General features: G+C 38.0%; 1 protein-coding gene across 1 annotated transcript; it reads right to left on the minus strand.

Annotated features, from left to right (window-relative positions):
* Positions 1 to 11,743: 11,743 nt before the first annotated feature.
* Positions 11,744 to 22,387, minus strand: LOC150078608 (uncharacterized). The gene is made up of 2 exons (XM_090382212.1): positions 22,266 to 22,387; positions 11,744 to 13,121 (listed from the first exon to the last, which is right to left on the minus strand). The coding sequence occupies exon 2, from the start codon at positions 13,082 to 13,084 to the stop codon at positions 12,038 to 12,040; it is 1,047 nt and encodes a 348-aa protein (XP_090238338.1). The 5' UTR covers positions 13,085 to 13,121; positions 22,266 to 22,387; the 3' UTR covers positions 11,744 to 12,037.
* Positions 22,388 to 22,758: the final 371 nt, after the last annotated feature.

Genomic DNA, 22,758 nt, shown 5'->3' on the forward strand with positions numbered 1-22,758 from the left:
GTTTTCTTCATCAACAAGAGTAGAATCATTTGTACATTCCAAAGCATTGGAGGAAAAACAGCAGAAATTTTACGAAATTTTAAAAACCTACTCATCTGAAACCGCCACTAACATACGTGCAATCAAAACAATCCACAAGCTCAACAGCTGCAGCAGGGCATAATTCTTCTTAAAAATCCCTACACGGGAAACATCAGAAAGGGGCAAGACTGTCTAACATATGGCAAAACAAACTAAACTCAGTCTTCTCTGCACATTTCTAAACCCAGAGACTGGATTTTATGATGGGTATTCTGGCATAAATGGTAAAAGCATCCACGAATTACATGATCACCTAAAACACTTAATAGCGTTAATGACGGCCTGTTCAAAATCAGTGTGATGGCTATGGGAACAGGATGCATATTGCAGAGCATATTTTCATGTCCATTGCATTTTTTATTGCAATACACAGTATACTGTGGTAATGAAAACTTTTTAAACCAAAATTCTGATGAAAGTTGTTGAAAATGATGAGGAGTCATAGAGAAATTGCTATCCATACTATCCATACTGTTGCCATTTTTGAAAATTTATATATATAAAATATATATAAAATATATATAAAATTAAAATATATATATAATTATTAAGACAGTTGCAAAAATCACAATTCGTTCTCACAAAAGAGAAATCGATAAAAGAGAGGAGCACCAATAGAACACCAATCATCGTGAAAAACCAAATCGTGCAAACTATAAGGTTCAAGAGGAAGATTCTTCCACATTTATGAATTGTCCTCTTTGCACCCTTCAACTGGCATACAAGCTTTTATGAAATTTGGACGCTGTGATACGGCTTCTGCATAAATTTCTATAGGATTACATCCACTACTGTAATAAACTTTCATATTGGCAAAGCATTTCAAGACTTCCACTTCTTCATGGTCAGCAAGATGGTTATGTTAACAAGGAGCAGCAGGATCCAATTTTTTTAGAGGGTCATTCAGGTGGTAGTATCATGTCCCCTGTGAGAAAATATTTAATCCTGGTGACTCAGTTGCTGATTACTTTTGAAGTGAAACTTCTTTATATGCACGCACCCCAGGCAGTTTTCACGTGGGAGCAACTTGCGTCCATGGATTGACAAAAAAAAAAAAAAAAATAGCCACAAAAATGCAACACAAAATGATTCATCAATCCCACCATTGTACCACTCCGTACCAGGCATGAGCGACATGGCACTGTACGTAGCAGCAACACGTGATGCAATCAGTACCCCTAGAGCATGACCATGGTGTAACTCTCACGCATGTCACATTTATGTCTTAAATTGCTATATATCAGCCGTCTGATTTTAAAAATTTAAAAACCAAAATATTTCTTTCATCATTCTCTACCATATTTTATAAAAAAAGTTTATAATTCAATATAGTGAAGACTAATAGCGAGCCTTGTAAGGCGTATAGGGCATGTATACGTGCAATGAAACCACTGAAACCACCTCCATTGAGTAAAAAGGAGAGATCTGTAAAAACTTTATAATAAACTTGTAAAATATTACACTACTGTAACATTGAAATGATATACATTTCAAAAGATTCTAAAGAAGTTTTACTTAACTTCTGCTATGCGTGCTTGGCACACAATTTTTTTGCTTTGTACTGTCTTACTGTCTTTCTACTAGTTTGTTTTGTTCACTTGGGATCAACCCTACCTCGCATTTAGCAGATATCTAGCGCTGTTCAGGTGAAAGATTATCAAGAGAAGCAATTATGGGGAAGGGGGAGTCTAATCAATGACTATTCTGATGATTATCACAGGACAGTTCAATGAAATGTTCGTTAAATAGGAAACAGAAAACATTGTCATGAAAAAAACAAATAAATAATGGGCAATTGTTAGTTAGTTCTTGAGCAAAAAAAAAAAAAAAAATCAAAATTAATTCATTAATTTTGATTTCATGTTTCTTCAATGTTTGTATGTTTCTTCTGTTTTTCACAAAACAGAAGAAACATACAAACCGTTATTACTGGTGGGGGGGGGGGGACGTTGACACTTCATTTTGAATTTTCTTCAAAATTGCTGATTGCATACCGTGAGAAGCCATTAACAATGACGTATTTAATAATGATCTGGCCAAATTCATCAATAATTGGTTGCAGCTTTTGTCTGGTTTAGGCATGGTTTAAGTAGATACAAGAAAAAAGAAAAGATGCAACAAAATTGGTCAATTATTTAGTTGAAAATTATACAGTATATTTAATTTTTTTCTAACCTTTATAAGTTAGAAAAAAATACTGAAGTTAAAACATGGGGACCTGTTTCATTTGATTACATAATAAAAGGGATATTTATTCCTGTTACCATTACTAACACAGATGGGAAATCGCACTCCCGGATTACCAGAGCACCAACTTCAGTCACATACTATTTACTTTCCTACCACTAAAATTTTCCACACTCTGGGCTGTTAGTGTGATATGAGGGCAGGAGTGTATTTCTATCTTAATTATTTTCTTAATATTATCTTCTGTTAGCTAAACAGCTAGACAATGGCCTATAATCCATTTACACAAATTAAAATATATATATACTTACTAACTTTATCTATGCAGACAGTTGCAAGATAGGTGAGTAGTTTATGCAAATAGCAAAAACACATACAGAATCCACTCAGATAACACACATACTCACTAAATAAAATGTCTGCTATGCGTGAAATCAGAAATACATAGGATAGCTAAAATATTCCAGAGGCAAAAGGGCAACATGTCTCCTTTGTTGGCATTAAATTATCACAACTGCAATATAAATTTAGAAAAATACAAAATAGTGAATTGAAAGTGCTAAACTAGACAAAAGCATGAGAAATAGCAAAGATTGAAATATTCAGGGCACATTCATAATTTTATCAAGCATACAGAATGAACTAAATTCTAAACTAAATATAAAGACAGCATGATAAGTGGGTGAAGTTAAACAATTATAAAACAATTGTTAAACTAATTTATTATTAATTAAACTAACCAATTTAATTAATTATTAAACAAGTAATTACAACTACATAGACTTGACACATTATGAAGGATGAAGAAAATTAAATTCACAAATTGTAAAAATCACAAAATACAAGAAATTTTTCTATAAAAACAATGATAAATTATGTTGTGGGGGCAGGATGCCAACTTCAAATAAAAGCGAGAACAACCTTGAAAAATAACTGCATGGAGAATTAAGAGAATTGATTATAAAAAGGAAGTATTATATTTATTTATTTCCCAACCCTAACTCAAATCAGTTTTATTCGTGGATGGGGAGGGGAATTGCCAAATGACTGTAAATTTATGATGAACAACTATATTAGACAAAGAGGAGAAAGCAAGGAAATCGGAATAACTTCCTAGATATTGACCACAACTTTTGGATCACTACCACAGTAACAGAAATTTTCTGGAGTTACATCTAGTAACTCTAGTAGAAAACAGTCATCTAAACTGTTTTCTACAGTCACCAAATAAATGCAGATGAGAGAAAGTAATCCAAATAAATCCAGATAAAAACAAGAGAGTAATACTCTTAATGATTAGCAGTAACTTTTCATGCATTAAGAACTTCCAGATAAAGGAACCACTAAGTACTAATGATCATAATATAGTGAGGTGGAATTTATTTAGGGATAAAACTACTGAAAAAGGTTTTAAAAGGAAGGGATTTTGCTTTCATAAAGGTGAAACACTGATCTTTTTAGTGGTTACAAACCAATGATGTTACCACCTACAAATTCTAAATGGTAAACAATCAGAGAATAAATCATAAGTGCTACCAAGTGTTTATATCAACTAAGAAATACTGTTCAGGTTTAGAACTAAATGCATGTCGGAAGAATTGATGAGACTAGTGGCAGAGAAGAAAAACACATTGAATGACCATCAGGAGACAGAAACCTAAAGTCAGTACAAACTAGTCTGCAAGCAAGTCATCACTAAGGGAGTTAGAAAAGCTAAGGTAGATTGAAAAGTGAATTAAATAAGTCTTTGGCTGAATGAAGACTTTCAGCCAAATAAGTCTTTGGCTGAAAGGAAAAAAAAAAAAAAAAAAACGCAATAAAGAATTTTTTGCTTATGTTAACTCTAGAAGGAAAGGGATCACCCACATTGTCCCACTAGATATTAATGGCTTAACTATTGATGATCCTGTTCACGTTACTAGCAAACTGAATAAACATTTTGAATCACCATTCACATGCAAACAAGTAATCAATTTATAACTAAGAAATAAATGATTTTTTGATAACTAAGAAGAAAGAAAAAAATGAAATAAGGCACCCAGGGCTGATGGAATCTATCCAATTATATTAAAAGAAGCAAAGGAACCTTTTTCCAAAGCAAAAAGCCTTTGCCATAATTGTGAGAGCATCCTTGGATTCAGGGAAAATTCCCACAGATTGGAGATGCACAAATATCTCTCCTGTTCACAAAGCAGGAAGGCATCAAAAGGCAAAGTGAATAATTACAGACATGGAAACATGACTTCTGTTTCAGGGAAAATAATGAAATCAGTGGTTAAAGAAGTAATGCAGTAAAGAAGTAATTCCTATCAATCCTAATCTTAATAGGAATGAGATCTTGCCTGACCAATCTGTTTAACTACTAAGGAACTAAATACAAAAAATCATTTTGACATCATATATTTTAGCAAAGGTTTCAGCAGTGTTCTACATGAAAGATAGCTGAACAAACTGGAGCAGTGTGATACTGGGGCGAGTTACTTCTGATGGATAAAATGATGGTTAAGTGGCAGAAGACAGAGTGGTTGAATGGGCACTGCTCTTCTTGGACTAATGTTTTTAGCACAGTCCTTAAGAGTTCATGTGGCCCCTTTACTATTTTCAGTATTTATTAATATTGATATCAAAGCTTATTGTCTAATTTCAATAGAAAGGTTGGCAGGCTGGGTTAATGATAAGAATTGAGGCATACTACTGAAACAAGGCATACCACTTTTACCTTTACTGAAACAAGATAAAAAAAAATTAGATAGGCTGAGAAGTGGCAACAGAGGTTTAACATTGATAAATGCAAGGTCCTACACACAAACAGCAGTAATCTCATAACAACAAACCATTAAAATTACTATATTCTGATAGGGAGGGAGGGGACAGAATCTATAGTTTCACATGTGGCTTTTTCAATTAACTTTAGGCCATTTATTTAGGTTTTTTTATTTTGTTTATACTCTGGTACAAAGAAAATGACTCGAGGAATATCGATGACACTTCACCTAACTTACAAACCGATCCGGAGTGCGTATCCCTTCGGGATTTTATTCAGCTACGTGATTCTGTAAACGAAATTCAGACCGCAATCTCTCAACTTTCTGCTGAGTTTACACAGTTAAAGTACTCAGGGCAACAGAGAACCGACATCACAGGTGCGAAACCTGACGAACTTCTAGAACTGAGGATACCTGAACCCGGTGTGTCATATTCTGGAACCAAGGACGCAGTTGTTGAGAGTACCGAGCGGCTGATCTCCAGATTTAATCAGCTTGAAAATAAATTATTAAACTTCAGGACACCCTCATCAGAAGTAATAGCGAAAATAGATCATGGATATGAAATCTCAAAAGCACAACTGGCAGAGCTACAAGACGACATCACAGTGCTACACAAAGAAAACAAGGAGATGAAATTTATACTCTTTGATATCTATTATAAGATCGAACTGAGTAAGCTAGCAGATCCGAGCAAACTCACTAACCTTCTGAACTCAGACGAACTTCGTAGATTATATAAGAATTATCCAAAGGCCATTACAGTATCAGTCTGCCACGAATGTAGCAAAAAATCAATCCCCAGTCCTCCATCAGAAGCTCCAGGTAGGAACGAATCTGAAAAACGGCTAAACATAGGATTTCGTCGAGCGCCATCTCCTCACTCCAGCCAGCTTCTAAAAACAGATGGGAAAGGACAAAAACCATCCACAAAAGCGCATCATTCACGTGCGCTCAAGAAGAACCTGAAAAGGGCAACTGATATTAATCACCACTCAACAAATGAGAGGTTTCCACAATTACAGAAGCAGGCTCCACCTACGGTCAATGGCACCGCATGCATAAACTCTCTTACTTGCAATAACGAATTCTCTACCTCTATGCCAATGAAGCAAAAGTCATCATTTCCACCTTCATACCCAACTCTTGGCAATGCCTGTCCTGTCATACCTCATTCGCAATTCTCATATTCACAAGGCCTGGGATTAAGTGTCGGAGCGAATTCAATATTCGAACCAGCGGATTCCTCCACATTACAATTTCCACTCCCAGTTCACCCCACTGCATATCCATCCTATCCTATGCAACCAGAGGAAAGTACAAGTAGGAACCTCAGAGTGAGCCAACGAACAAGTACGGCTTCACGTGAATGGCTTCGAATTGGCACATCGACCAACTCCAAACTGCAGCCTTCCCACACACCTCCCAGACGGCAGAAGTCCAGATCCTCTAGCGGACTTTTCGTATCTCGCTTAGCCCCAACTACCACAGCAAATCATGTTGCTGAAGTTCTACGTGATCAACTAAACCTTCGACTAAAGGTGCAGCAACTTCACACCAGGAACCCCCGCTGTGCATCGTTCAGGGTTGAATGCGCACAGGACCTGTTCAATTTAATTGGAACCGAATCTATCTGGCCTATTGGCACCATTATTCGACCCTACTATAATAGGAGAACCAGTCACCTTCCCCAACCTCCACTTCTGCACCAAAACCAAGTCAGCAACATCACTACCCACAGCTGACTGGACTTGTTCCCGGACAACTTCCAAAGATCTCAACAGTCCTCCTTTCGTACCACTGCTCTGCCAAACCCCACAGTTAAGGCACCACTCCGCCATGATAAGAGTATCCTGAGTCCCCTAGGTGATGGACCCCATAAAATACCAGTCCATATTTCGTCAGGACGTCGAGCCGTTCGCTTTCGAACACGCCAACTCAGAACACCTCCAATCAGGACGGAAGTTCGTCGAACACCTGTCATCAGGGTCTACTTCCAAAATATCAGGTCCATTAGGAACAAACTAGACTCAGCAGAACAGATCTTTCTCTCCCAGGTCGCTGATGTGGTCTGCCTCGCAGAAACGTGGCTTCAACCTAATCAAGATACACTCTTCTGCTCAGCTATTGCTGGTTACAACATGCTGTCTGCATCCAGGGAGCAATCTAGAGGCGGTGGAGTAGCCATACTGTACAACTCCTCCCTATTCTCATATGAGAATTCGACCTCAACTACAACTGAAGATTTCGAAGCGATTATAGTCTCGCTACGCTTCCACTCCAGCCACATTGATATCGCATCTGTGTATATTCCCCCAGGGCCTACAATTGAAATTATTGAAGATTTGGGGAATTGGCTCTTAAACCATCTTCGTCTGTCTGCACAACGCCTTGTTTGTGGTGATTTTAACCTGCCTCCAAACCGACATCACCTCTTTATCAGGCTCTGCGAGTTCTTCAAATCCATCAACATGATACGGGTCAATGAGAACCCCACCAGGGGATTGAACATACTGGATCTCGCTTTTGCTTCAACACCATGCACAGCTGAGGATGATCCCATCGCATTCTTCCTGTCTGATCACCAGCCCATAGTGTTGACATGGTCATTGCAGGTGCCAAACTTCAACATCCCTGACAACAAAATAGTCAAATACGTTTCAGCACCTAAATACCTTAATCCTCAACTCTGTGTAGAAGCAGCATCTTGCATTCCTTGGGATGTCCTCATTGACTGCGACCTCAGCCTTGCAGTGACACTCCTGTCTGACTGGATTAAATCCGTCACCGACTATGCTGCCACCAAACGAGTAACAGTAACTCCCCGTTCCAGATCGTGGTGGACTGCTGATCTTAACAACAGCTTCAAAATGAAACAAGTCCTACATAAGAAATGGAAGCATACAAATGACAGTAAAGACAGAATCGCCTTTTCCCGTGCCAGGGCCCACTTTAATCGAAAGAAAGCTGACGCAATCCAAGTGAACCTTAACCGCACTTTGAGGAAAGGAAAGCCATTCTATGCTGCCCCACATGGTGGATTCAATCACATGCTTGATCCTCAAGAATGGCTCAAATACATCGCCAGATTTTCAAATACAACCACAGTCCCATCTACAGTTGTCCAGCCTGACTATGAAAACCCTTCAGATGTCCTAGGGACTATCCAGATCACGGAACAGGAGCTCATACGTGCCATCAATTCCCTTCCCACAACAGCCACTGTTGGGGAGGATGGAATTCCACAATTTATGATCAAATGCTTAAGCACATTCATCATAGGCCCTCTTCTCTCGATCTACAACAGATGCCTCGCTGAGCATTATTTTCCACCCCAGTGGAATAAATACAGAGTGTACCCCATCCCCAAAAACCAATTTGCCTCAAACGTCAGCCAGTTCAGACCCATATCAGTTGCCTCTTGTCTGTTAAAAACTCTTGAAAAGGCTTTGCTACCCACAATCACTCAACAAATCCTCCAGACGAAACCACCTGAAATCCATTATGCTATCGCAGGAAAATCATCAATCACTAACTTGGCAGCCACCACAGAACGCATTCTCTCAGCATTCGAACAAAGAGCTGAGCTAGCAACCACATACCTCGACATAAGCGCAGCCTTTGATGCCGTGTCGATTCCGGCCTTGCTCCTCCTACTTAAGGAGAATTTTCACATTCGAGGTGATATGCTGTGCTTTTTGGAATCACTTCTCAGTCACAGAATACTTATTCTCCATCGGCAGCAACATACCCTATCCTGCGACATTACTGCTGGAGTACCGCAGGGGGGTGTCCTGTCTGGTGTCCTGTTCACAGCCATCATCGTGCCCATTATTGCCTCAACGAATGGTCTCCTATGCTATGCCGATGACTTCAAACTGCTGACTCCAATTAACCCTGGCGACGACACTGCCCAGCTTAGCAACAGGATCAATTCCCAACTTAAGGATCTAGAATTGTACCTGGCAAACTTCAATCTAAAAATCAACCCTCTGAAGTCTGCTCAGGTTATATTCTCCCTTAAATCCATGCCGACAGTACTCAACGTTTCACTCGCAGGGGTACGAATACCAAACGTACCCTCGCACACAGACCTTGGCGTTCTGTTCGACCAAAAGATGTCCTTTGTCCACCAGATCGACAAACTCAGTACCAGATTTTCTCGTCTACGGTGGATCTCAAAGCAGCAGCTGCTACACGTCCGACATCCTGCCACTGTTAAAAGGTTCATCACCTCCACCGTCTACCCTGCCATTCTCTATGGTGCAGAAATATGGGCCTCTGCTGCACATACAAACCTTAAGCGGGTGTACACTGCTGAATACTGGCTACTGAAATGGGCGAATAACAAGCTTCGGCTACCTCCCGCTACCACAACTACCATGATGGCACAAGCACTCGACATCCCGAGGTTGAAGTTCCTGATCGTTGAAAAGAGGCTGGTCTTCACAGCCAAACTCATCTCAGGCCAAATATCATCTCCAAATATTTGGAATGCTTGCTCTTGGAGGATTCCACAGCCAAGCCTAAGGTCGGTACCAGCACTTGTGGCTCACCACAACAGGCTTGTACTCACCGAAAGATTTCTGCCCAAGCAGATGCTCGCTGCCCTCAACCGTGTGGACGCCGACATCGACACCATAATAAGTAAAAAGAAGGACAGACACAAGTTTATCAAAGCTCTTGACACCTGAATCACTGCCGACTTGTATTTGTTTTTCTTTATTTGTGTTCAGCTCCTTGTTTTGATGATGTATTTGTATTTCTTTTTGCATTTGTAATCTGTATTTTGCAGCCTTTTGTATGTGTTCGCTATATTTTGTAGCCATTTGAATTTGTACTTATGTTATCTATATGTGAACCCCTGGCGCTCGTCGCCGTGATGGGATATTGTGCTGTAAATCTACTTCACAATAAAGATTTATTTATTTATTTATTTATTTATTATGTCAGAATAGTTTACAAGTAATTATTTTGACAATGAACATAATCATTAACTAAATTTGGCAGTTCATACAGGCTCAAACCATGGTCAACTCAAACATGTGCTACTGCACTCCTGTGATAACCACTCAGCTAAGTCATATAAGTTCAGAAGAATTTACAAGATATATTAGTGATTTTAAGTTTCTGAGAAAACTATTAGTAAGTGGGAGGGGGGGAGACATATATGAACAATTGTGGATTGGTTTGGATTTTTATGGTGCATTGGCAGTTTAACCCAGAATCAAAAGAGAAGCTGTAAAACCATGAAATTTTGCTTTTTTCAAATCCTCTGGAAGGTTCAGTCACTGGTTCATGTATAAGGATCTGACACCATCAGTAATTACAAGGGGCAAGAGAAGTGAATAAAAAGCAAATACAAAATTTAAACTGTTTATATAGCACTATCAAGGGTAAAGTAAAAAAGTAAAGTGCAGCCATTATCAACCCACTGCAGGATGGAAGCCTCCTTAACAATTCATGCTGAGGGAAATGGACCATAATCTGCCACGCTGGTCCAGTGCGGGTTGGCAGATCGACCATATTCAGCAGTCAGGGGTTTGAACCCCGGTCAGAGAGCGTGTGCTACTGCACTCCCGCTCCTGCCCACTCGGCTACGGAGGCACTGCTTATCAAATTCATGAATTTGAGAAAAAAATGGAAAAAAGTTTTACTAATCCACGAGTGTCTTATTATGGGAGAAGTTGTCACTCTGATTAGAACTCATAGACTTGTAACCTGACCTATGGGATTAATTCAACTTATCATATCAACATATCAGGGAGAGTATGGGGAGGTGTGCAGACTTATAGTGAAAACAGTAAAAGTGCAACCATATAAGGAGACTATGAAATTGTGAGTACAATGCTTGGAACGTGGCATCTAGAGGACAGGCAAGGTGGGAATGATTGAAGTTTTTTTGAAGAACTGGTAAGAGGGTAAAAGGAACAATGGTGGAAGTTTCACACTGAAATAGGGCATAAAAAAATAATGGCGGAAAATAAATAGACTAGCCCTCGGAAAGTTTACATTTAGTGGGTTGTGTTTGTTTTCTTTAGAATAAACTGCACTCTTGAGTAGCTGAGGTTGACCCTGGTGAAATTTTATAGGACAGTTAAGCTAATATATTCTGGTGGTGATGGTAGGTAGAGTATGATAAGAATATATGTTGTATAGACAAGCTGAATTATATTTTTGCTGAATGAGCAAAAGCCTAGCTTTTCTTGTATCTATTAGGTTTTCCCCAATCCTATGTTTTTCAGAATTCGTAAATGTTGACTTTTTATATTCTTGGCCTTACTTTGCAAGTGTCGGCCTTCAAACTTGCAAAGTAAGTTAGCATGAAAAGCCACAAAAGAGAACATTTTATGACTTAAACACCTAAATTTTAATGAGAAAAATTTTTAATGGAAAAAAAAAAAAAAAACACTTCACATAAATGTGTTTATTTTTCACATTATACTATTTCTCATTTCACCATTCCTCATCTTGCTTGTTATAGCACACATAGTCAATGTCACTGCTTCTTAAAATTTCAGCTAATGACTACATAAACATATAGTATATATTCTTAGAAATATTTTTAGTAATGGCTGGGAGAAATATACTCTGAATGCTGATAATTCATTCTCTAACAAAGTTCTTCAGCTCATAAATCATTTAAAATAAGCTTAGGGAGACATGGACTTTTATAGCACAATTAATAAGTCAATGTAATAAATGTTAAAAATTGCATACTATAATGTAATAGAAGGATTTCAAAAGTAAGCAGAATACAACATGCACAATGTTCTACTTGAAAGCATGGCTCAGAAGTAGAATTACAAGCTGTATTTCACTTTTAGTACTGTAACAGTCATAGAGACAAGAAACATTTCAAAAGTTAGCAGAATACAATGTGCTCTATGTTCTACTTGAAAGCATGGCTCAGAAGTAGAATTACAAGCTGTATTGCACTTTTAGTACAGTCATCAAAAATGCAATTTCAAGGCATAAATGGTGTTTAAAATAGGTTCTAACTATTATGAAAACATTTTCTTCATAGCTGAAGCATAGTATTTATTTAGCTGCTGCATTCGAGCCTTCAACAAATTCAGCTGCTGCAAAATGGCAGGATCATGTGGTTCCAGCTGCAGAGCATGTTCTAAGTCTTTCTGAGCACTTTCATATTCCTGCAGATGAATAAATGCTGTTCCACGTCGATATAGGGCTTTAGCAGAGTGCCCTTGCAATTTGAGTGCTTTAGTGCAATTTTTAACAACAGACTCAAAATTTTGATGTTTCATCTGACAAGCTCCTAGATTTAGATAACAAGAAAACTTCAGACCTTCTATATTCATTCCTTCCTCATGTGCCTCATGCTCTGGTGGAATATCATGTTCAAGTGATATTAAATATTTAAGAGCAAGAGAAAATCTCCGGAAGGCCTGTTCATATCTTCCCTTCCCATACAACTGGACTCCCTTGTCTTTATGGAAAGAAGCTCTCCGCCATTTCTCAGTGATACTCATCTCCCATATTTCTGGTTCCTTTGTAAAACTCAAGAGTTGAAGTTTAATTGCAATTTCAATGCTATTTTCCTTTCTTGAGGATACTTTGCTTTCTATTACATCAGAACTTGGTTCTTCAGTGTGTTCAGGTTTCAGCTTAGCATCTTCATGTTCAGTATCTTTCTGTAAATGATCACCATTGCTACTTTCGATCTCTTGGTTTTCAAGTGTTTTTTCCACTCTGTCATCTACTGTTGTTTCTTTATCACCATTTTTCTCATTGTATAGCAAGTTAAATGACAGTTCACATATCTCCTCTTCTTTCATTGTTCTAATACATGCTTCAAGCATTCTATCAATTTTTTCATCCATATTTCCAATAATTATCTCTTTAATGCCATCATCATTTATCTGTATTATGTTTTTTTTATCTTCCAACACTTTTACTTTACAAATGGCACCATCTTGTGGTGTACAGAATCCAAATCCATCTGTAATGATTGTTTTTGTGAATGAACCATCAGGTGCTGTCCATGTCTTGGAAGCTGAAGAACAAGCAGATTCAGATTCAGATGACATAATTATATAGAGTTCTCAAATGATACCATCAAAAATCCTGGAGAAAGAAAAAAAAAAGAAAAGAAAATTAAGTAGCAAAAATCAAAGTAATTATAAAGTGAGGTGAAGTGAAATTACACACTAACTGGAATCATTAGATTTCTACTTAGCCAGAATTACTAATAAAAACTCAAAACATAAAAACTTATCACATTGATGATGATGTAAAAAAGAGTTGGAATAAGATTTAAAATGAATTAATTAATAGCAAAGTTCATCATGAAGCTGAAGGCAACGACACATGCCATAAATATAAGAGTTTAATAAGAATTCAGCATAAACTTGTTTCAAGCTCATTTTGTCATTTGGTATAAATGAAGTATAGAAACATTTTCTTTCTGTCAACACATGGATAGTGTTTACAGAAGTTCTGAAGAATCCAATTTAAAAACTACAAAAATGTCAGTTGCCAAAGCCCTAACATGTATTAAATGTGCAGCACTTCAGTATGATAAAAATGTTTTGCTTTTTTTTTCGTTAAATACCATAGTGCAACCTGGATCATAACATGATAATCCACTGATGCAATACTTTATTTTCCCAATCCACAATGTCAGGTATAATTAATTAAAGGTATTGCTCTCTGCTCTATCCCCTGTACAGCTGCTTGGCTGTACAGGCAAGGTATAATAGATATAATAGATATAATATCTATTATACCCCTATATAAGGTATAATAGATTAAAAAAGTATTACAAGGAAATAATTAAGCAGGATTTATAGAGGGAGATGTATTCTCAAGAAACAAGTTAAGTTTAACAATATATTTACAAAGAATTAGTTAAAATTTGAACATGATTTACAAAAAAATATAAATTGAGTTTAATATTAATTAATAGAGAAATAACACTAGCCAACATGATTTTTACCTCCAAGAATTTAAATGCAGTTTTTAACCAATCTATGCATAAAGATTGGTTAACCAAAATCTATGCATAAAAATGCATAGATTTTGAAATTCACAATGATGGTTTCACTCCTTGTCACAGTTATTAAATAGAGGGAGTTACGTTTTACCAAAATATGCCAATTTTGCATAATATAGCCATTGTATGTAATGTAATGTATGACATACTGTTTTATTTTAACAGATAAAAGCTAATTCTCTTAATTTTAGAAATTTATTCTGGCCTCAGTTTTCTTGCAATAAACATATTTACACCAGATAGGCTCACATCTGGTGAGTATGGGCTTGGCAACCCCAGGCTCCTGAGCTGGATATCATCATTCTTCTCTTTCTTGGTGATTCCTCTCTCTCTCTCTCTCTCTCTCTCTCTCTCTCTCTCTCTCTCTCGGAATCTTTTTTTGGGTGGTGCAGCATAAGCCTCACGGCTTCCTTGCGCCATATGGCAAATAATAATAATAATAATCATCAGACTTCTCCCTATGGTTCTTAGGTTCAAATTCCAATGCAAGAATTTACAATTTGAAGAGAGCACACTTAGCATTTTTGGTGAGGATTTTTGTTGGCTGTGCCAAGGTTTTTCCATGTATTAACTGATCATGACATGTTCTCAGGGTTGTAAACGTATTCTTCAAACATAAACAACCCCTCGAGAGCAGGAGGGTGCATTAGAGTAACTAAGAATAAGAAGAGGTGCACGTATACTTGCATGTCGCTGTCAACTGGGGTATTGGGGTAGGGGTAGAATTTTTTTCAGCCTGGACTGTACTTGTTAACAGGAGAGATTGCTTCTACAGGGATGGGATACACTTAAATAGAAAGGGTGCAAGAATATTTGCTGATGCTATCGAGGCAGTGTTAGGTGGGTCGGAAAACTGCTAGCTTGGGGGGAGACAAAGACCAATAGATTGACAGTAGCCACTGGCAGAGGTGAAAGAGATTCTTGCACTGCTTCTATTAGAAAGAGCAGAAGCCTGAAAAACAAGATGCATGGTATTTCAGAGACTGCTGGGAGCCATTGCGGTACACGTAAACACATGGGTTGTGTTAGGGTAGCTAAGAATAGAAACAGGTGCAGGTATACTTGTGTGTACACCAATGCTAGGAGTTTAGTAAATAAATTTGATGAATTTGAGGTATTGCTCAAAACATCAAAGGCAGATATTGTTGGGATATCAGAGACGTGGTGTCACACAGATATAAGGGATGCAGAACTGCAATTTGGGGAGTACAACGTCTACAGAAAGGATAGACAGGATAGGAAGGGGGGAGGGGTTATGCTATTAGTTAAGAAACACATAAACACCACGGAAGTGAAGCCAGTCGACATCGCCGGACAGTGCAGTGTTGAGTCAGTTTGGTGTGACATAAGCATTGGGAGATCAAAATTGAGAGTAGGAGTGTGCTATAGGCCTAATGACTCTGATGAGTATAATAAGGAACTGTACAGGGAAATAGAGTGGGCCAGTAAATCAGAGAGTCTTATAATGGGAGATTTTAATTTCCCAGATATTGACTGGAATTTGGGGGCTGGTTACTCACGCACCAGCAGGGCTTTTGTGGATTTATTGGATGATTGTTTTCTACATCAGCATGTTTGGGAGGCAACTAGAGGGAGTAATACTCTTGATTTGATTATCAGCAGTGATTCTTCATGCATTAAGAATCTGCAGATAAATGAACCACTAGGTGGCAGTGATCACAGTGTGCTGAAGTGGGATTTACTCAAAGAGGTAACTACCATTAGGGGTAAAGGGAAGGGTTATTGCTTCCGTAAAGGCGACTACGATGGACTGAGACAGTATTTAAATTCTATACAGTGGGACAAACTGATGATGATACCACCAGCAAATTCAAAATGGGAAGCATTCAAAGAACTTATCTTGGAAGCTACTAGGCTTTACATACCAACTAAGAAATATTGTTCAAGGTTTAGGCCAAAATGGATGTCAGATGAACTAATGAGGCATATGGCAGAGAAGAAAAATGGATGGGATACTTACAAATTAACACATGACACAGAAGCCTATGATAGATACAAGTTGATATGCAACCAAGTTACAAAGGAGGTTAGGCAGGCGAAGGCAGATTACGAGAAATCCTTGGCAAGGGATGCAAAGAAAAACAGCAAAGAATTCTTTACTTATGTAAACTCTAGAAGGAAAGGGATGAATCAGATTGGTCCACTTGATATTGATGGGTCAAGTGTTGATGATCCTGCTCAGGTGGCTAACAAACTAAATGAATATTTTGCATTGACATTCACACATGAGGAGTTATTCAGCGAGGGGAATGCCAGAGGTGTATTCAACTCTAGCAGTAAGTTACAGAATCTTGAAATAACTGGGAGTAAAGTGGAGGAGAAACTGTTGAAGATAAACACAAGAAAGGCACCCGGGGTGGATGGGATCTATCCAGTTATATTAAAGGAGGCAGCAAAGGAAGTAAGCAAACCCTTAGCCATAATTATGAGAGCTTCCTTGGACTCAGGGGAGGTACCCATAGACTGGAAAAGTGCAAATGTGACCCCAATTCACAAAGGAGGATCAAAGGCTGACACAAGTAATTATAGACCTGTGAGCTTAACTTCTGTTCCAGGAAAATTAATGGAGGCACTGGTTAAAGAAGCACTGCAGGATCATTTAGACAAGACTTCAGTTATAGCTCAGACACAGCATGGTTTTGTTAAGGGGAAGTCTTGCCTGTCCAACTTGATTGGATACTATGATGCAGTCACAAAAGAACTGGATGCAGGGATTAACTTTGATATTATATACTTGGATCTTAGAAAGGCTTTTGATACTGTTGCACATGGAAGACTGCTACACAAATTGGAGCAGTGTGACATTGGAGGCAAATTGCTGCTATGGATAAAGGGGTGGTTGAGGGGGAGAAGACAGAGAGTGGTAATCAATGGACACTGCTCATCGTGGACTAATGTTATTAGTGGAGTCCCTCAGGGCTCAGTGTTGGGTCCATTATTGTTTTCTGTATTTATAAATGATATTGATGATGGTATATCAAGCTTAATGTCCAAGTTTGCAGACGATACAAAGGTTGGCAGGGTTGTCAAGGACACTACTGACACTATGCTGCTGCAACAGGATCTGGAAAGGTTGAGCAGATGGGCTGAGAGGTGGCAAATGAAGTTTAACATTGACAAATGTAAAGTACTACACATGGGAAACAGCAACCCCATAGCAACATATCAACTCTGTGGTACTACACTGACAGTGGTAGAGAATGAAAGGGACTTGGGGGTGGTTGTGCAGGCAGATATGAAGTTCTCTGAGCAGTGAAGACGGGCTGCAAGAGTAGCTCATGGAGTATTGTCAATGATATACAGGAATTTTTCCAGCAGGGATAAGGAGGTGATTATTCCATTGTATAAGGCAATGGTCAGGCCACACCTAGAGTACTGTATACAGGTCTGGAGGCCTCATTTCAAGAAGGATGTAGAGCTGCTGGAACGAGTACAGAGAAGGGCAACAAGATTAGTGAATGGAACAAAGGGGTGCTCTTACGAAGAAAGGCATAAGTTTTGCAAATTACAGTGTCTGGAGACTAGGCACCAGCGAGGTGATCTGATAGAGGTGTATAAAGCCTTGAATGGTTTAAGCATGCTCAATGCTGATGGGATTCTTCCTCTAGCTCAGAAAAATCACCTGAGAGGGCATAAATTCAAATTGAGGAAAGACAGATGTAGGATAGACGTGCGGAAATTTGCCTTTAGCCAGCAGGTGGTTGGTTGGTGGAACAGACTTCCATCCCTTGTGGTGGAGATTGATAGCCTAAATAAGTTTAAGGCTCAGCTGGACAGGTATTTTGAACGAACAGAGGGGTGAAGTGGAAGTGGGTTTTTTTTTTTTTTTTCTTTTTTTTTGGCTGATGCTGCATAAGCTTGCTTTCTTGCATCAAATGCCTCTACTAATGTTAATGCTAAACTGGGTGCATTGTAAATAAATTTCATGAATTTTAAGTAGTGATTAAGTCATCAAATGCAGACATTTTAGGGATACCAGACACATGGTGCCACTCAGACATTGTTGACTAGAATTTGTGGGTTGGAAACTCACTCACTAGCAAAATTTTGAGAATTTCTCAGATGACTATTTGCTACAGCATCGTGCTAGAGAAGAAACAAGAGGAACCAGTAGTATTCTTCAACTGGTTATCAGCAGCAATTTTTCATGAATTAAGAATCTACAGGTAAAAGATTTAATGGTTCACAGCAATCAGTGTACTGATGTAGTAGTGGTAGTGGCATGTGATGAAAGAAAGAATGTGTATGAGCTTATGCAGCATCAGCAAAAAAAAAAAAAAATCACACCATTCCCTCCAAATGCCTGTCCAGTTCCTCCATAAATTTATTCAAACTATCAACTTCCACAACGACAGATGGAAGTTTGTTCCAGCAATTAACGACTCGCTGGCTAAAGGCAAATTTCCACACATCTATTCTACATCTGTCTTTTTTTAATTTGAATTTATGCCCCCTTAGGTTCGTAATCTGAACAACTGGAAGGATCCCATCGGAATTCAGCGTGCTCAACCCATTCAAGGCCTTATAGACCTCAATCAGATCACCGTGCAGGTGCCTAGTCTCCAGCCACTCCAATTTGCAGAACTTAAGCCTCTCTTGGTAAGAGGATCCCTTCATTCCCCTCATCAATCTTGTTGCCCTTCTCTGTACACGCTCAAGTAAATCTACATCCTTCCTAATATGAGGCCTCCAGACCTGTACGCAGTACTCAAGGCATGGCCTGACCATTGCCTTATACAGAGGGATAATCACCTCCTTTTCCCTGCTAGCAAAATTCCTATATATCATTGACAAAACCCCATGACCTTCCCTGGCAGCCTGTCTGCATTGCTCAGAAAACTTCATATCTGACTGCACAATTACTCCCTGGTCTTTTTCATTTTCTACCACCTTAAGTGTAGTACCACACAGCTGGTACGTTTCTCTCGGGTTACTTCTACCCATATGCAGTACTTTGCATTTGTCAAGGTTAAACTTCAGTTGCCACTTCTTACCCCATCTGCCCAAATTATCTAGATCCTGTTGCAGTAGCACACTGCCATTACTGTCATTAACAACCCTGCCAACCTCTGTATCATCTGCAAACTTCGACATTAAGCCTGATATACCTTCATCAATATCATTGAGAAATATACAAAACAACAGGGGACCCAATGCCGAACCCTGTGGGACTCCACTAATAACATTAGTCCACGAAGAGCAGCACCCATTGATTACCACCCTCTGTCTTCTCCAACTTAACCATCCTTTTATCCATTGTAGCAACTTACCCTTAATACTATTCTGCTCCAATTTGTACAACAGTCTTTCATGCGCAACAGTGTCAAAAGCTTTCCTGAAATCCAAATATATGATATCAAAATTATTTTTTACGTCCAGTTCCTTTGTAACCACATCATAATATCCTATCAAATTTGTCAGACAAGACTTTCCCTTAACAAACCCATGCTGTGTCTGAATTATTGCTGCAGTCTTGTCTAGATGATCCTGCAATGCATCTTTAACCAGTGACTCCGTTATTTTACCCGGAACAGAAGTTAAACTAACTGGTCTGTAATTACTCGTGTCACCCTTTGATCCCCCTTTGTGAATTGGGGATACATTTGCACATCTCCAGTGCGTGGGAATCTCCCCTGAGTCCAAGGATGCTCTCATAATTATGGCTAAGTGTTTGCTTAGTTGCTTTGCCGCCTCCTTTAATATAACTGGATAGATCCCATCCACCCCAGGTGCTTTTCTTATGTTTAACTTCAACAATTTCTCCTCCACTTTGCTCTCAGTTATTACAAAATCATTAAGTATCCTGCTACAATTTGATAACCTGCCATTTTCAAACCTTAATAATTCCTCATGTGTGAATGTAGATGCAAAATACTCATTCAGTTTGTTTGCTATCTGAGCAGGATCATCAACAGTCGAACCATCGATGTCAAGTGGACCAATCAGATTCATCCCCTTCCTTTTAGAGTTTATATAAGTAAAGAAATCCTTGCTGTTTTCCTTAACATCTTTTGCCAAGGATTTCTCGTAATCTGCCTTCGCCTGCCTAACCTCCTTTGTGACCTGATTACAGACTAGCTTATATCTGCCATAGGCTTCTGAGTCGCTTGATAATTTATATGCATCCCATGCATTTTTCTTTCCTGTTATGAGTCTCATTAGTTCATGAGATAACCATTTAGGCCTAAACCTTGAACAATATTTCTTAATAGATATGAAACTTTTAATAGCATCCACAATTAATTCCTTGAATGCTTCCCACTTAAAATTTACTGTTGGTAACATCGTCAGTTTATCCCACTGTACAGAATTTAAATACTTTCTGAGACCACTGTACTCACCTTTACGGAAGCAAAAACCCTTTCCTTTACCCCTGAACGCAATTATATCTTTAAGTAAATCCCACATCAGTACACTGTGATCACCGCCACCTAGTGGTTCCTTACTTACTTAGTTGAAATTTACTTAAAGATACATGGATGAGTCAAAACATTATGACCACCTACCTAATATAATGTTGGTCCTCCACGTGCAGCCAAAACAGTTCATACCTAGCGAGGTATGTGAGGAATTCTTTAAAGAAGAAGGGGGATGCCAGAAGTTTAACAAACTCTAAAGGATGGCTAAATGATTTTGTGATAAGTGGAAGAGGAATTGTTGAAGCTGAACATAAAAAAAGAGCGGATGAAATCTATCCCAATTCACAAAGGGGATTATCAAAAGATGATATTAGTAATTCCACACGTAATAGCTTAACTTCTATTACATGTTAAGTTAAGCTATTAGTAATAGCTTAACTTCTGTTCTGCAGAAAATAATGAAGTCTCCGGTTAAAGAAGTACTGCAGGATCATTTAGACAGGAATGCTACAGTCACAGCATAAATTTGTTAAGGTGTGGTCTTGTCTGACCAATCAGACTGGATACTATGATGATGCACTAACAAAGCAACTGGAATGCAAAAAAAAAATTTGGATATCAAGATTGGATAATTTGGATATTTGGATTTCAGGAATGTTTTTGATACTCTTGCACATAAAAGTTCACTGTATAAACTGGAGCAATGTGGTATTAAGAACAAATTACTGCTATGGATATAGGGGTTGAGTGGGAGAAAGAGTAGTTATCAATGGGCATTGTTCTTTGTGGACTAATGGCTACTGCAACAAGATTAATAAAGTATAGTACCAACTATATGGTACTACACTCAGCATAATAAAAAAAGAGAAAGATCTGGGGGTAACCATATATGGTAGGCCATATTTTGAGTACTATAGGTCTGGAGGTCTTATTTCCAGAAGGCTGGAAATAAGACCATTCTCATTTTAGGAAGTATGTAAAGCTGCTAGCAATGTGTGCACAGAAGGGCAACAAGATTTGTGAAAGAAAGGAACAAAAGGATGCTATTACCAAGAAACGCTTCAGTTCTGCAAATTGCAGTCTCAAGACTAGGCACCTACAAGGAAATCTGATAGGAGTGTTTAAGGCCTTGAATGGATTGAGTATGCTCAATGTTGATGGTATTCTTCCTCTTGTTAAAACTACACACAAGAGGACATAAATTCAAATTGAGGAAAGATGGTTGCAAGATAGATGTGCTGAAGTTTGCCTTCAAGCCAGCAGGCATTTGATTATTGGAACAAACAATCAAATGCTATGGTTTTAATATTTGCATAAAACAAAGTTCACATGTCTAGGAATAATCAAATATCACATAAAAACTATTCAGTATTTTTTTAAAATATGAGAAACTATAATAATCTGTTGCAAGACATAATCATCTGCTATTTATCAGAGACAGAAATGATATCAATTTGAAAATGTTTAAAATCCATAGATACCTTAATACACAGTACTCATTCCTTAAGATGTATTTTCAAAGAAAAGGCAGATAATCAACAATCATAAGAGAATAATAACATTCCCTACTCTTTCTAAAATCACTGAATATGGTGAATAATTTTTCATCATATTAAAATTACCAGTGAAGATATTAAAAATCATTTTTACCCAGGTTTCCTGAATAACCAGAAGTCATATATAAGAATGATGGCAATCTAGCCTTAAATTTTAATTCTGGAAATAAGATAACAAAAGTTATCTAAATTTCAGTAAATAATCAAATTTACTCATATTACAAAAAACTAATTTAAGAATTACTGATAAAAAAAAAAAAAAAATTAAATGACAACTTACCAATTCAGGCAAAGATGAGATAATACTACTACTACCGCAACCCCTTACACTTTGACACAACACTTTCTCAAGTGGCCTTCAGATTTACACTTTCATCTAAGAATCACAGGTAGCTGCTTAGCGCAAATTTGTAATGTTGAGTAAATCAGATGGTATGAAAAACCCTACAAAAACATTCATTGGAGTTTGTCTATTAATGAAAGATGTAATTAATTTATCAATCTTTAAAGAAAGATTTGTGAATCTTTAAGGAAGCATATTATTATTACCAATGCAACTGCAATTATGCGCTTGCATAATCTTCACAATATATACAGGGGTTATGCTCTTAGTTATGAAGCACTAAGACAGTGCATCCATTTCACAAGGGTGGCTTAGTGTAACGTTGAGTCAGTTTAGTGACATAAGCGCTGGAAATACAAAAATGACACTAGGAGTATGTTATAGGCCTAATGACTGTGATGAGTATCATAAACAACTACACAGAGATATA

Source organism: Mastigoproctus giganteus, chromosome 10, assembly GCF_048544385.1.
Source record: "Mastigoproctus giganteus isolate SK-2022 chromosome 10, ASM4854438v1, whole genome shotgun sequence".
NCBI lineage: Eukaryota > Metazoa > Arthropoda > Arachnida > Uropygi > Thelyphonidae > Mastigoproctus > Mastigoproctus giganteus.